At 40.0% G+C, this 12,698-nt stretch overlaps 1 protein-coding gene across 1 annotated transcript; it reads left to right on the top strand.

The window, feature by feature from the left end:
* The first annotated feature begins 642 nt into the window (after positions 1–642).
* LOC128866519 (gamma-butyrobetaine dioxygenase-like) lies at positions 643–7,377 on the top strand. Its single transcript, XM_054107328.1, has 5 exons — positions 643–1,039; positions 1,119–1,335; positions 5,897–6,023; positions 6,099–6,407; positions 6,561–7,377. The coding sequence occupies exons 1-5, from the start codon at positions 755–757 to the stop codon at positions 6,904–6,906; spliced, it is 1,284 nt and encodes a 427-aa protein (XP_053963303.1). The 5' UTR covers positions 643–754; the 3' UTR covers positions 6,907–7,377.
* The last annotated feature ends 5,321 nt before the right edge of the window (positions 7,378–12,698 follow it).

The raw sequence follows: 12,698 nt of genomic DNA, 5'->3' as shown, positions 1-12,698 counted from the left end.
CGGATTTATTGGTATTGCCTTGCGGTAATTTGTGCCGTTGCTGCGGTCTTGGAATCGCTGCGGTTGTGCGCGTGATAACCGCTTGGAGTAGTGCGCGTTGTTGCCACGGGTTGTGTCCGGCGCTTACCTACACCGGTGGACCCTTCTCCGTTTTTTGTAAATTTTGTCTATTTGTATTCTCTGAAAATATTGTGAATTTATTTAGATATATATTCTTTCTCTCTCTCTCCCTCATTCTCTCTCGGGTCTCTCCGTCTTTCGTTGTATGGCTTGAAAGTTTCACTTCTGTTATGTGTACTACGCTACAAGCGCTTTTTTCTATTTTGGTTTATTTAATAATATAATTTAATAGATTAAATAGCAATTTCAATGCTTATCTTCTCCACTAAATACTTAATCATGCATTGAGCCAAATACAGGAAGCCACTTAAGTTCACTTGCGCTGACATAATCAGCAGAGAATACTTTTTCGCGGAAGCTACAAGCAATCGCTGTGGATTACTCAGATGTATTTATGTATGCAAATGCAGTCCAAACAAACGCATTGCAATCGCAACGCCTGATTATTCTTATCACTTGCAAATCAAAGCAAACGTAAACTCCCCGCTGACAGCCTTCATTCATTCACTCAGAGTGCTTAAAGGCACACCCCGCCAAGGTTTAACTTTCATTCCATACAGAGCGAAAGTGTTAACTAGACATTTACTACTACTATTCTAAGTTCTTTGTATTCACTGTAAGTGCGCGTGCAAGGATGCGAACAATAACGAGTTGCTTTTTGCGCAAGCTACTCTCGCCTAAGCAATCGTTTCGGTTGCAAGGACTGTCGCTCCGCCACATCAGCACCACTGTGCGCGAACACGACCAAATGCTGCTGATCAAGGAGCATCCGCAGCAATCGGCGAAAGCGATGCAATTTCCAGGCATTTGGCTACGCGATAACTGCCAGTGTGAGCAGTGTTTCCATCGGGATTCATTGAGTCGCAAACCGAATAGTTGGACGAACTTCGATACGAAAGTGAAAGTGCAAAATGTTACGGTTGGTGGAGACTATTTCAAAAAGAAAATATTAATGCAAATGTATTAGTATTGAAGTAATTTTCTTGTGATTTTGTTAGGTGGATGAGTCACGACAAGCTGTAAATATAGTTTGGTCCGATCGGCACCGTTCAACATTTTCATTGAGTTGGTTAAAGGAACGCGATTTCTCGTCCGAAGCACGTGAACGATATATGAATGAATGGTATCGGCCGCAATCGAAGCATTGGGGTAAGGCTGATTTTGATAAGATATTGAAAAAGTTTGATTACTGGGACGTCATGCGCAGTGACCCGGGTGAGTGAGTTGAAATGAAATTGAAAAAATTTTGGTATACTAAAAACGATAAAGTGAATTTAAGTCTGAGGACTTGAGCGTTGCATTTAATTCTCGAAAAGGTCCAAATAAAAATGTGGCGAGAATAATGTGAACATTAAATAAAAAATCTATGAGGTGCTATTAATTTTCGTGGAAAACTTTCAGTGCTAGAGTCTCCAATGTTAGTTTGTGCTATTCATACAAAACTGTGTTGCTTACTAAAGAGGACGAATTTAAAATAAAAAAAAAATGAAATTTTTTTTAACGAAATTTGCTGCAGAGTCTGTCAAGATATCGCTGCTTTAAACCATTGTTCTTGCTTCTACGATCACAAGAAACCAAATGAAGGAATACTCGATTCCTCTTTCCTTTCAAATCTTTTAGTGTTTGGTTTCTAATTTTTTCAATACTTTGGGTTTTTATGCCATAGTCTGTACTTTCCGCTTACCAGGTGCGTTTCGTGGTAAGCAGGAGTTCTTGCCATATTTGATTTAGTTATTGAAAAGGAGTACGGCATATATTTTTACCGGGACGTCTTTCAAAAATGCTATTTTTGTCTTTTGAATAGCTTCAACATCCTCCAAATGCTGTCGTTTCATCGGCTTATGCATTTTTTAATGTTGATTTTGCAAAATACCAACCAGTACTAATAGTAGAGCTGTTCTGACTAAAAATCGAATATTTACAATTTTTTTTGTTAATATCAAAGAGATTTTCGGTCAATAAATGCTAAATTTCTTCCGAGAAATGTTTGGTCAAAATCCAATAAATTGAAGTTCTCTGTGACATTTGATGCACTTTAGCACAGTTGTGGTGAATTTTTCAGTACTCACACATGCTTCGGCTCGCCAATATGTGTCCGGTAGTTGTTCAGCTGCATGAGAACTATCGATATCGATAAATATGGTTTGACAGCTGAGAGTGGCAAAGTGTGTTCACATTTCTGTTCAGTAAGGTTTGACAAGTAAACTGTCACTTGAATACTGATTTTGAGATGTGTATTACCTCTTCCTGTCAATTTGAATCCCTCTAGCGGTGAAACTGTTAACCCCAACCGAACCAGAGACTGGGTACCTCGAAAAGTGGGAAGCCCCAGCGGAAGGAAATGATGATAATTTGAATCCTTCTTGGGGTGAAACTGTTAGCGCCATTCAGAGACTGGGTACCGGATAAAGTGAGAAACTCCAGTGGAAGGAAGGTGGGCAAAAGAAGTGGGTGATTTGTCTCTCCTAGAGGGAGCAGATCCTAAGGCTGACAACCTTATACCAGTACACTTTGTCGCAAATCCTCAGTGGAAGTAATAGGCTGCACAAGACTGTAGTGCTAATGATGATGAAGATTTGGCCAGTCATAATGAATCGTTTAACGCCATAAGAACTCTTTTAAATTGTGGAAATTTCCTTCGAAAAGAAAACCAATCGCGAAGTACACCGAGCACTGGCGGCAGCATCGTTCCTTATTTCTTTCGAAATGAGTAAGAAGCTGCCATTAAAGCCTGACGGCATTTTGGTTTCCAAAAATTAATCAGCTAAACATCGACGACATTAGGTTCCCACAAGACCGCACCTTGCCATTAAGCGCGCTGAACCACTGATGTATTGCAATATTCAAGCCATCATTGACGCCATATGACCAGATTTATTAAAAAAAGTAGTCAAAAATCGGACTGAGCGAAAGGATCATGTAACTCGTAGCTGTGGGTGACATATGCCTGATATCATATTCGAAATTCTTTACCAGATTTTAATAATAAAAAAAAATAAAAAAATCATTCCAACAATATTTCTGTTTTGTGCTATCATTTTCTTGAGGGCCAAGTATTCAAAGGGCATTAAAAAAACACCCGTTACAATGTTGCTCGTCATTTACTGCTTGCATTTACTGGTTGGATAACCTGAAGTACATAGCATGTACATAAATAAAAAATGTAAGAAAAACATGGAAAAAAGTTTAATTCCATTTACTAATTTAATTTAATTTAATTACTATTAATTTATATGCCAACTTAATAATTTCTTTATATACAAATATCAGCAAAATGTTTTTTATGCAAAATACATGGAAAGCTGTGAGTAATTTTGGAGACATCCGAATAGTATTCATATGTACGCTCATTTTATTTACAGTATTTAACAGTTGGCAACCCTGTCCAAAAATATATTCAAAGTAAGGGTCTTTCATTCCTGTTCCATTTGACTCCCATATTGTAGTATTTCAGTTAACTCATTTATTTTTAATTATTGAATTAACCCTTTCAAACAGGTGGCAACGAACTCTAAAAATATTTTATAACATATACCTTTCTTAGATGTCTTTCAGTTGACTCTTCTTACTGATTAACTGAATTGTTTATTAATAATTATTTAATTTATTGGCAACAGGCTGGCAACTCTATTCAAAAATATTTTCAAAATTACGATTTTTTAAACCTCTCCACTTTAACTTACAGTAGGGGGATAAGTTTCATGTATTTTTTATTTTTACTTCAACTTAATTTTCCAAACAGGGGGCAACTCTCTTCAAAAACAATTTCAAAATTAAGTCCTCTTAAGCCTTCAGATTTTCCAAACTACTTTCCTTTAACCCCTATTGTTATATTAATTTAGCTTGAACTTCATTTTCCTAAGAGGTGACAACCCTCTGCAAAAATAGTTTAGATAAAAAGCTCCATCATATTTCCATCTGATTGAACTTTTCAATTCAATTTAATTTAATTTATATTTTCCAACAGTGATAACGTATTTTTTATCCAGATCATAGATAACCTGCCTGGAAAATTTCATGCATCCGTTTAGTAGTTTTCGTGTGATTGAGCCACAAACATCCCAAACTCAGAAACCAACAGACATAGAAACGTTCTCATTTATAATACGAAAGGGATTCAATAAATACATTTTTTTTCAACATAGTCCCCTTTTAGAAAGATACTCCATTGCCAACATTCCGGCCATTTTTTAACCTTTCCAAAAAATTGGTTTTGTCGAACTCTCCAAAATACGCTACTGTCTCGGCGATGACTTCCTCGTTTGAGGTAAATATTTTTTCCGCGAGCCATTTCTTCATGTTAGTGAACAAGAAACAGTCGCAGGGAGCCAAATCGGGTGAATACGGGAGGTGTGGCAGCAATTCATAACGCATTTCACGCAGTTTGACGGCGACAACTCCGTATGAGATGATGTGCTGGTGCGTTATCGTGATGAAATAGCACCTTGTTTTTCGCCAAATGCGGCCGTGTCTCCTTAACTTTTTGGTGAAAGCGGTCCAATAACTCACTTTAGTATTGTGCAGTGATCGTTCCATGAGAGTGACGCCGTTCGCCTCCCACAAAAAATCGTGTCCATGACCTTTCCGGCCGATGGGAGTGTTTTCTTTGGAGCAAACTCACCGAGAGAAATCCATTGTTTTGATTGCTGCTTAGTTTCTGGTTTATAACGATGAGTTCAGGTTTCATCAATGGTGACAACTAAATGCAAAAATTCCTTCGGATCTCGATTAAATTGATCCAAACAGTGCTTTGAAGTTAACAGCCGCATTTGTTTGTTGCCCACCGTGAGCAATTTCGACACACATCGGGCCGACAATTTTTTCATCACCAACTTATCATGTAAAATCTTAATTGTCATTCCGGTCGACACACCTATGGCCTCTGTCACTTTGCGCACTTTCGTTCCTCGATCAGCGAGAATTATGACGCAGACCTTTTCGTCGGTAACCACGTCTGCCAGGCGTCCTGGTCGCTCCTCATCAAAAACGGATGTTCGCCACGTTTAAATTCGATGAGCCAATATCTAACTGAGGCGAAGCATCTCCATAGACAGCACCCAACTTTGCTTTTATCTCCTCGCATTTTTTCCCATCCAAAAACAAAAAGCGAATTACCGAACGATACTGCTCCTCTTTTTCCATCTTAGTGAAAATCACGAAACTCGTCTTACTCGAATAGCTGCCAAATCCAAACTAACCTATCAATCAATCTGAAATTTATTTTGCCATAATTTGATAGATGACAGTAGGCGATGCGAACACCAACTTCCTTCAGGAACGTCCTGTGGCATCAAGCATGAGTACTTATTGAATAGAATATTAAAAATATTCCGTCAGTCCCAGCTGCCAAATACCCATGCAAAGTTACATTACGAGTATTAAGCCACACGTTAGAACAATAAATGATTTGAGGTTATGGTTAATTCTCGTCAAGGTGGCGTGGGTTGGGCACCAGTACCGTGAACTTCGTCTTGTTAAGTCGCAGTCGACGCCAATAATTAGCAATTGGCTGATGCTTCTAAAGCCAACAAAACCGAAATCACAGCACCAATTCAGCCGGATCTATTCCACAGAGTCATTGAAAATTGCACCTATCGTTTCTCTGTTACTCTGAAAACAGTGTCGGTCACATTCCAACAATGCCATATCCATTCCATAAATGACCTTTATAAAACCGCGTTCATATCTCACATACAACTTATTTTATTCCATTTCTTCCAATCCTTATACCAAAACCTATATTTTATTTAATTTGCCTTCTTAACATTTTTAAAAGTTCTTATGGAATGGCTGGAGGCCTTAATGATTCATGGGGTTGCGATGCTCAAAAACTCACCGCTGGATATTGGTGTTGTAAAGTCATTAGCCAATCGAATTGGTTTCATACGCAAAACCACTTACGGGTAATATATATTTACTACTAATTCCTTTCATTAAAAGATCATACCGAACTAATTTATATATTTAAAAAAATTTAGTGAGGAATTCAGCGTTCGCTTTCGCCCAGATGCGAAAAATTACTCGTACCTCTCAGAGCCGCTACCGTTGCACACCGACTTGCCCTACTATGAGTATAAACCCAGTGTCACCTTCCTGCACACTCTTGAACAATCGCGCTCCAAAGGCGGCTGGAATACGATTGTGGATGGTTTCAATATCGCCGATCAGCTACGCGTCCACCAGCCGCAGCATTTCAAAAGCCTGTCAGAAGTTCGTGTCAATTGGTGTGACATTGGTGAGGATGCCGATAAGGCTTTTCATAATATGTGGCGTGCACCAGTTATTAAGTAAGTCAACCGGAACCTTTGTGAAACTACATTTAAAATAACTCATTGCAAATAAATGTTTGCTTATCCCTATCAGCTCTTTTCGCGGTTTCTTGCCAATTAAAAAAATTGTTCAATAGTCTTGATTTCTTTCTTTCTTTATTGTTGTTGCAGCCTAGATGAGAACGGCAAGTATGCGCGCATCAATCACAGTGTGCCCCAACGTGACAGCCACTTCAGCATCGATGTCGATAAGGTGACGCCCTGGTATGAGGCCAATGCCATATTTGTACGCATGGCTCACGAGCAGGAGGTCACCTTTAAAACGGAGCCGGGTGACGTTTTGTCTTTCAACAACCTACGCATGTTGCACGGCCGCACTGGTTATGATGACAGTGAACGCAATGTGCGGCACATTGTGGGTGGCTTCGTCGACTGGGATATCGTTTATTCGAAGATGCGTGTATTGAAGCGGGCGGCTTTAGCAGGGCGGGTGGAAAATGTAGCGATCCACGCGTGAAACAAAGAATCAAAGGAACGCCAATTGGACCAGTATAGACTCGTGCTAGCACAATTACGCCACTTTAGCTTCTACAATATTCACAATATTTTTTGCGCTAATATTTTTTCTAAATTTTATTCTTAATTTTTTATAAAAACATAGTTCATTGTTTAACTAAAACATTATAAATCAAGTCTTCAAAACTAGCACAAAATTCACAGAAATTTAACTAATTTCAAAGCATTGCTATCAAGATTTTTAACTTTTTAATTAGAATCTTGAGACAGTTTCTGGATACGCGATTCTATAATCCATCGCTTTTTCATGTAATAAAGCGTAAGTTCGAAGTCGCTGGAAATCACGTAGATTTTTGCCTATTTTAAGTAAATACGATGTGGAGAATTTTTCTACCTCCTGTCCGCTGTTGCTATGATAGCGAACGCCAAACATACTTACTAAATCCTGCCATATTTTCTGTTACAAGTTAAGTTCCTTACAGATATGAAATTATAATACTTCTTTTTAATGACGTTAGTTTTATTTCATCATGTAAATAAGGGGTGATTTTTAAGAGATATAGGAAAGTTTTTCAAGGAAACACACGTAAAATTCGGAAAATAGCATGAAATTTTTATTTAAATCGATAGTACAGTCCATATAATTTAATGTTTGAAGATCATTTCATACAAAGGCTTGTTTGAATACACAAGAGCTTTAACATAGCCCCACAAAAATAATCTAAATGCGTTATATCGCAGCCCAGCGCTCGCTGAGTTGACTCGAGGCCCATCTTACCAGGAGTAGACCACAGGTTCTCACGGGAACCCCAATCCTCTCATTTCGCGACGAAACCGTATCCAAAGCTCCCTGTCTAGCTAGCTCATCAGCCCAGCAGTTTCCCTCTATGCCGCTGTGACCAGGAACCCAAATGAGCCTGACGTCGAGGTATTCGGATGCAATCGAGAGAGCAGCCAGACATTTCCCGACCAATCTGGAACGCACAAACAACGAGCCTAAGTCCCTAATTGCCGCTTGGCTGTCGCAGTAAATATTTATTTCCTTAACGGTAATTACCGAAGTAAGCAACCAGTCCACCGTTTCCTTAATTGCGGATACCTCCGCTTGGAAAACACTACAGTGGTGTGGAAGCCTGAATTTGAGTTTGATGGGAAGCTCCTTACAGAATACTCCCCCACCAACCCTTCGGTCCAATTTCGAGCCATCCGTGAACATGTTTGCCATGCCTTGTCGCCAAATGTTACACTCTTCCCACTCATCCCTTGAGGGAATATGAGTGGAAAAAGGTCCGGTCGGACCTAGCGTGGGTGTAATCCAGCGCCATGGGGATGAACTCAAAGTTTTTAAGAATGCTAGAGTGTCCGTAGCTTAAGTCTAGCTTATGGTCCGAACACCTTAGTTTTATTGCGGCGCGTGCAGCGGTAGTTTTTCCTATAATTTCCACGGGTGCCACATTCAGCATAGCGTTAAGCGTTAGAATAGGAGTGGTGCGGAGCGCCCCACTAATTCCAATGAGGGCAGATCTTTGTACTTTAAAGCTGGACTTCTTAACTGATACCATCTTTTCTTGCGAATTCCACCAGACAAAGACTCCGTACAGCAAGATTGGTTTTATAATCGTGTTATAAATCCAAAAAGTGACTTTAGGCGAGAGGCACCATCTTTTGCCGATAGCGCCCCTGCAACCATACAAGGCGACTGTTGCCTTCCTAATTCTCTTCTCATTGTTTGGCTTCCACGTATGACCTCGGTCAAGGATAAGTCCCAGGTACTTCACCTTGTCAGAGAGCACCAACAAGCGCCCGCTATTGAGGGGAGAAACATTCTAGGTATTTTATATTTCCTATAAATAAGGCGAGCTCCGTCTTCCGAGGATTTATCGAAAGGCCACAATTTGCGGTCCAATTCACAACTAGACTCATATAACCCTGCATTAATTCCATCAGAGTATCTAAAAACTTGCATCTAACGATAAGTGCTACGTCATCCGCGTAGGCAATCACCTTGCAGCCCCTCCACTCCGACTCCTCCAGCAGGTCGTTAAGTACGGCAATCCAGAGTAGTGGCGAGAGAGCACCGCCTGGCGGAGTGCTTCTGTTCACTTGCCGGCGGAGAGAGGTGCCGCCCCATTCTGCCGCGACCGTTCTATCGCTAACCATCATATGGATAAGCCTAATGAGGTCGGTTCCGACTCCTAGTTTACCCAGAGACCTGGTGATTGCCTCCGGGAGGACATTGTTAAAAGCCCCCTTAATATCGAGGAAGGCGCCCACAGTGAAATCCTTCTAATGGAGGGAAACCTCGATGTCCTTAACAATTGTATGCAAACCAGACTCTACCGATCTGCCTTTACAGTAAGCATGTTGAGGGTACGATAAACGCCCCCGAGGAATTTCACTCTTTACTACACTCTTTTTACTTAGAATTGAAAAAATAAATTCGTTTATGCAGTTTTGTAGATCAGTGAATTTTCGTATGATAAAGATAAAGTGCAGGTTTCAAAATCACACTGACATTTGAGAATTTTTTTTGGTCGCAGTGTTGTGCATTTTCTCCATTTAACGTCCACTTCACATTTTTGTTATATGAAAGAAAATAGCCAAAGCCGTCAGCAACAAATTTTCATCAAAACCTCAAATTTTTTATTCAGAATTTTTATAAAAATCTTGGATATGCAGTTTTGCAGTCCAATAAATTTTGGCTAAATATTTTGCCAGTTTGAAGTGGTTCAAGACTCGTGCTGATTTTTGATAATTTGTGTTGCTGCCGGTGTTGTGCATTTTATCCTATACAAAAAAATTCGCTCGCTTTCAATTTAACCCCAGTGGTTGCCGTAATAAACTTTCAATTGCTGGGTTACCCAGAAATAATTAAAATTCCAAACACAACTAAAAACAGTTACTTTGGCGTAAAGACCAGTCGAAATATGCCTTCGACGAAGAATTGAAATTCAAATGAGTTCACGGATTTTGGTCATTGACTTCAGCGCGCATTTCTCGGCGTATTGCAACACTCCTGAGGGCAACCTTTTATGTTGCTGCGTCTGACTGTCTCTACATATTTTCATAAATCTGTCGGTTAACAACATGCTGCTTTTATTTTATTGCATAACATTTGTTAGTTCTTTTTTGGTTTTTTTCTTTTTGTTTTTTGCTTTCGAAGCTGTTATTGTGGGTGCTATTACGTCTACATCGAGTAACCCTTTTCTTGTGGCACTCCTTCGTTAGCAGTATTATCGCCAAAGCCTTGTGTAATCCCTTCTTGCCACTTGCCACCAAACAAGCAATCCCATTGTGCTGCTACGTATTGTGGCAAGAAAGCTAGCAAGCAAGCAAGCAAGCAACTGTTGCTGCCACCACTTTTGATCCCTCAGGTAATTTCGCAAATCTTTTTATTTATGTCAATGCGCATTTTGTACACCCTTAATGTGTTTGTTTATGTACTTGTTTGTGTGTGTGTGCGCTGTGTTTTTTTCGTTACAATTGTTCGTTCGCGACAAAATCGACCATACGACTTCTTTACATCTCACCGCTAAATCCTACTAATAATGCGGTTTCGTGGCAAAAGAAGAAGAACAAAAAATAACGAAGCAAATATAGAAATAAAGTGTAAAGTCAAAAGCTATAAGATTGGGGTTGGAAAATAATTTCACACTACGAAGCTCAAAAGACCAGGGTAAAAGGGTTCACAGCATTTCGTATGCGACGTCTTCTTAGCATCATCATCCAATTCGCATTTTCGATGTCCCTTTCGTTGTTTATAAGTTCATAAAAGTCAACGAGCCGCAACGTGCACACCCACACACACACACACACCTACACCCTCAGAAGTACTCGTAACTGGAAGTGCATAAAAAGTCCACATATTATCCTCTGCCAAGCCAAAAGCGCACACAAACACAAACACAGCTCACGCTCACGAGCAGCTGAAGGCGTAGTTGTTACTGTTGGAATTCAAAGCAGCTAGCGCAGTGCGATTCTCCTCTCACATCTGCAACGCCTCTGGTCTATCTATGAGCTATAATCAAATACCTTTCTTTTCTTTGCGTCTCGGCACTCTTCCACACACATGGTACTGTTTATCGTCCAACGAGTGTATAAAAGAATTTGTAGCAAATTCAATTTTCTCGCATAAACCTTTACGCTTATATTACAGAAAAAGAAGAAGAAGAAGAAAATAAAATAAAAAAGACAATAGTAGCAACAAAATACTTAGGTATTATTTGGCAAGGTGTTGTGTGGCGCGCCATAATGTGTAATTGAAAACCTACGCTGTATAGCACCCTTGGGTAGGCAAGCGCCTGGCGCCAGGCGTCAAAATAAGAAAAGGGGTGGCGGATTGAAAAGTCGTACTCGCAGATAAGGTTATTTTGCTAAGAAGGTAAAGTATGCATATGTTTGTGAAAATAAGAAAAATGAAGATTCAGAAGGTGGATCATATGTTAGGTTTGTGCTATAGAGCCAGAGCCTCTGGGTCGAGTGCGGTGACACATCGCCGAGGTGGATTCATGTATTTGATACCAAGTAACAATAGAAATTGGCGGCCGCCGTAGCCGAATGGGTTGGTGTGCGACTACCATTTGCGAGTGCGTAGTTTCTAATCTCCGTGCATGAACAACAAATAATAGAAACACATTTTTGAATAGCGATCGCCCTCGGCAGGCAATGGAAACCTCCGAGTGTATTTCTGCCTAGAAGAAATTCCTCATACAAGCCATTTATCGTTCGGAGTTGACTTTAAACTGTAGGTACCTCCGTTTGTGGAGCCACATCAAAACGCAAACCACAAGGAGAAGGAGGAGCTCGGCCAAAACGTAACAGACGCGTACGCGCCAACTGTTCATTTTATTTTTTAACATTAGAGATTAGGGATTTATTTTATAGTAACTCTCACACTTTGGCAAATAGCAAATATAAAGAAATATTTCGCCTATGAAAAAGTAGCTTATGAAAACCATCCACTCGGATGGTTCACAATACACAATACTGGGTTGCCCATATTCGACGGACCCATGTGTTTTTTTAAATCAAAGAAAAACATAATTTTTTTGATGTTGACGATAATAATCATTTTATGTGGTTCACGTAGATTTGTTGACATCACTTTTTGAATATGATATCTCTCAAATGGCCGCCTTGAGTCTGTACGGCGTATTGTGTCCGTTTTGCAGCATTTTCCATAGTTTTAGCTAACATTTCGCCTGGAATAGCGGCTATTTCCTCACGGATGTTGTTCTTGAGCTCTTCTGTGGTCTTTGGCTTATTAATATAAACCTTTGATTTAAATATCGCCACAGAAAGAAGTCAGGTGGCGTTAAATCGGGTGAACGCGGTGGCCAGTCAAAATCGCCATTTTTCCACATCAAACGACGAGGAAACAATTTCTTCAAACAATCGATTGTGGTACGAGCTGTGTGTGGTGGAGCGCCGTCTTGTTGAAATCAGAACTGCCTCATACGCTTTCGACGAATAATTGGCATCACAAAAGTGGTTATCATATCGCGATAACGCTCCTGATTGACGGTAACAGCTTGGCCATCTTCATTTTCGAAGAAAACGGATCCAATAATCGTTTTCATACTAACGCCGCACCAAACAGTGACTTTTTCGTCGTAAAAAGGTACCTCTTGAATTTCGTGAGTATTTTCAGTAGCGTAAATACGGCAATTTTGCTTGTTTGATGATTTTGTTCCAAAATGCTCGTCATCTTTAGCCATTTCGATGACTCTTTGGGCCCATTCCAATCGACGAGGCTTGTCCGCAGGCAACAATCTTTGCGTCAATTGAATCTTA

The sequence above is a fragment of the Anastrepha ludens genome, chromosome 6, assembly GCF_028408465.1.
Source record: "Anastrepha ludens isolate Willacy chromosome 6, idAnaLude1.1, whole genome shotgun sequence".
Classification (NCBI taxonomy): Eukaryota; Metazoa; Arthropoda; class Insecta; order Diptera; family Tephritidae; genus Anastrepha; species Anastrepha ludens.
This window is presented reverse-complemented; position numbering and strand designations above follow the sequence as displayed.

What these genes read in the sequence shown, in the direction of transcription:
- LOC128866519 (XM_054107328.1), top strand. Translation starts at nt 755, where the DNA reads ATGCGAACAATAACGAGTTGCTTTTTGCGCAAGCTACTCTCGCCTAAG. An exon ending in TGAAAGTGCAAAATGTTACG is followed by an intron (nt 1,040 to 1,118) that starts GTTGGTGGAGAC and finishes TGATTTTGTTAG; the next exon opens with GTGGATGAGTCACGACAAGC. An exon ending in TGGCGTGCACCAGTTATTAA is followed by an intron (nt 6,408 to 6,560) that starts GTAAGTCAACCG and finishes TTGTTGTTGCAG; the next exon opens with CCTAGATGAGAACGGCAAGT.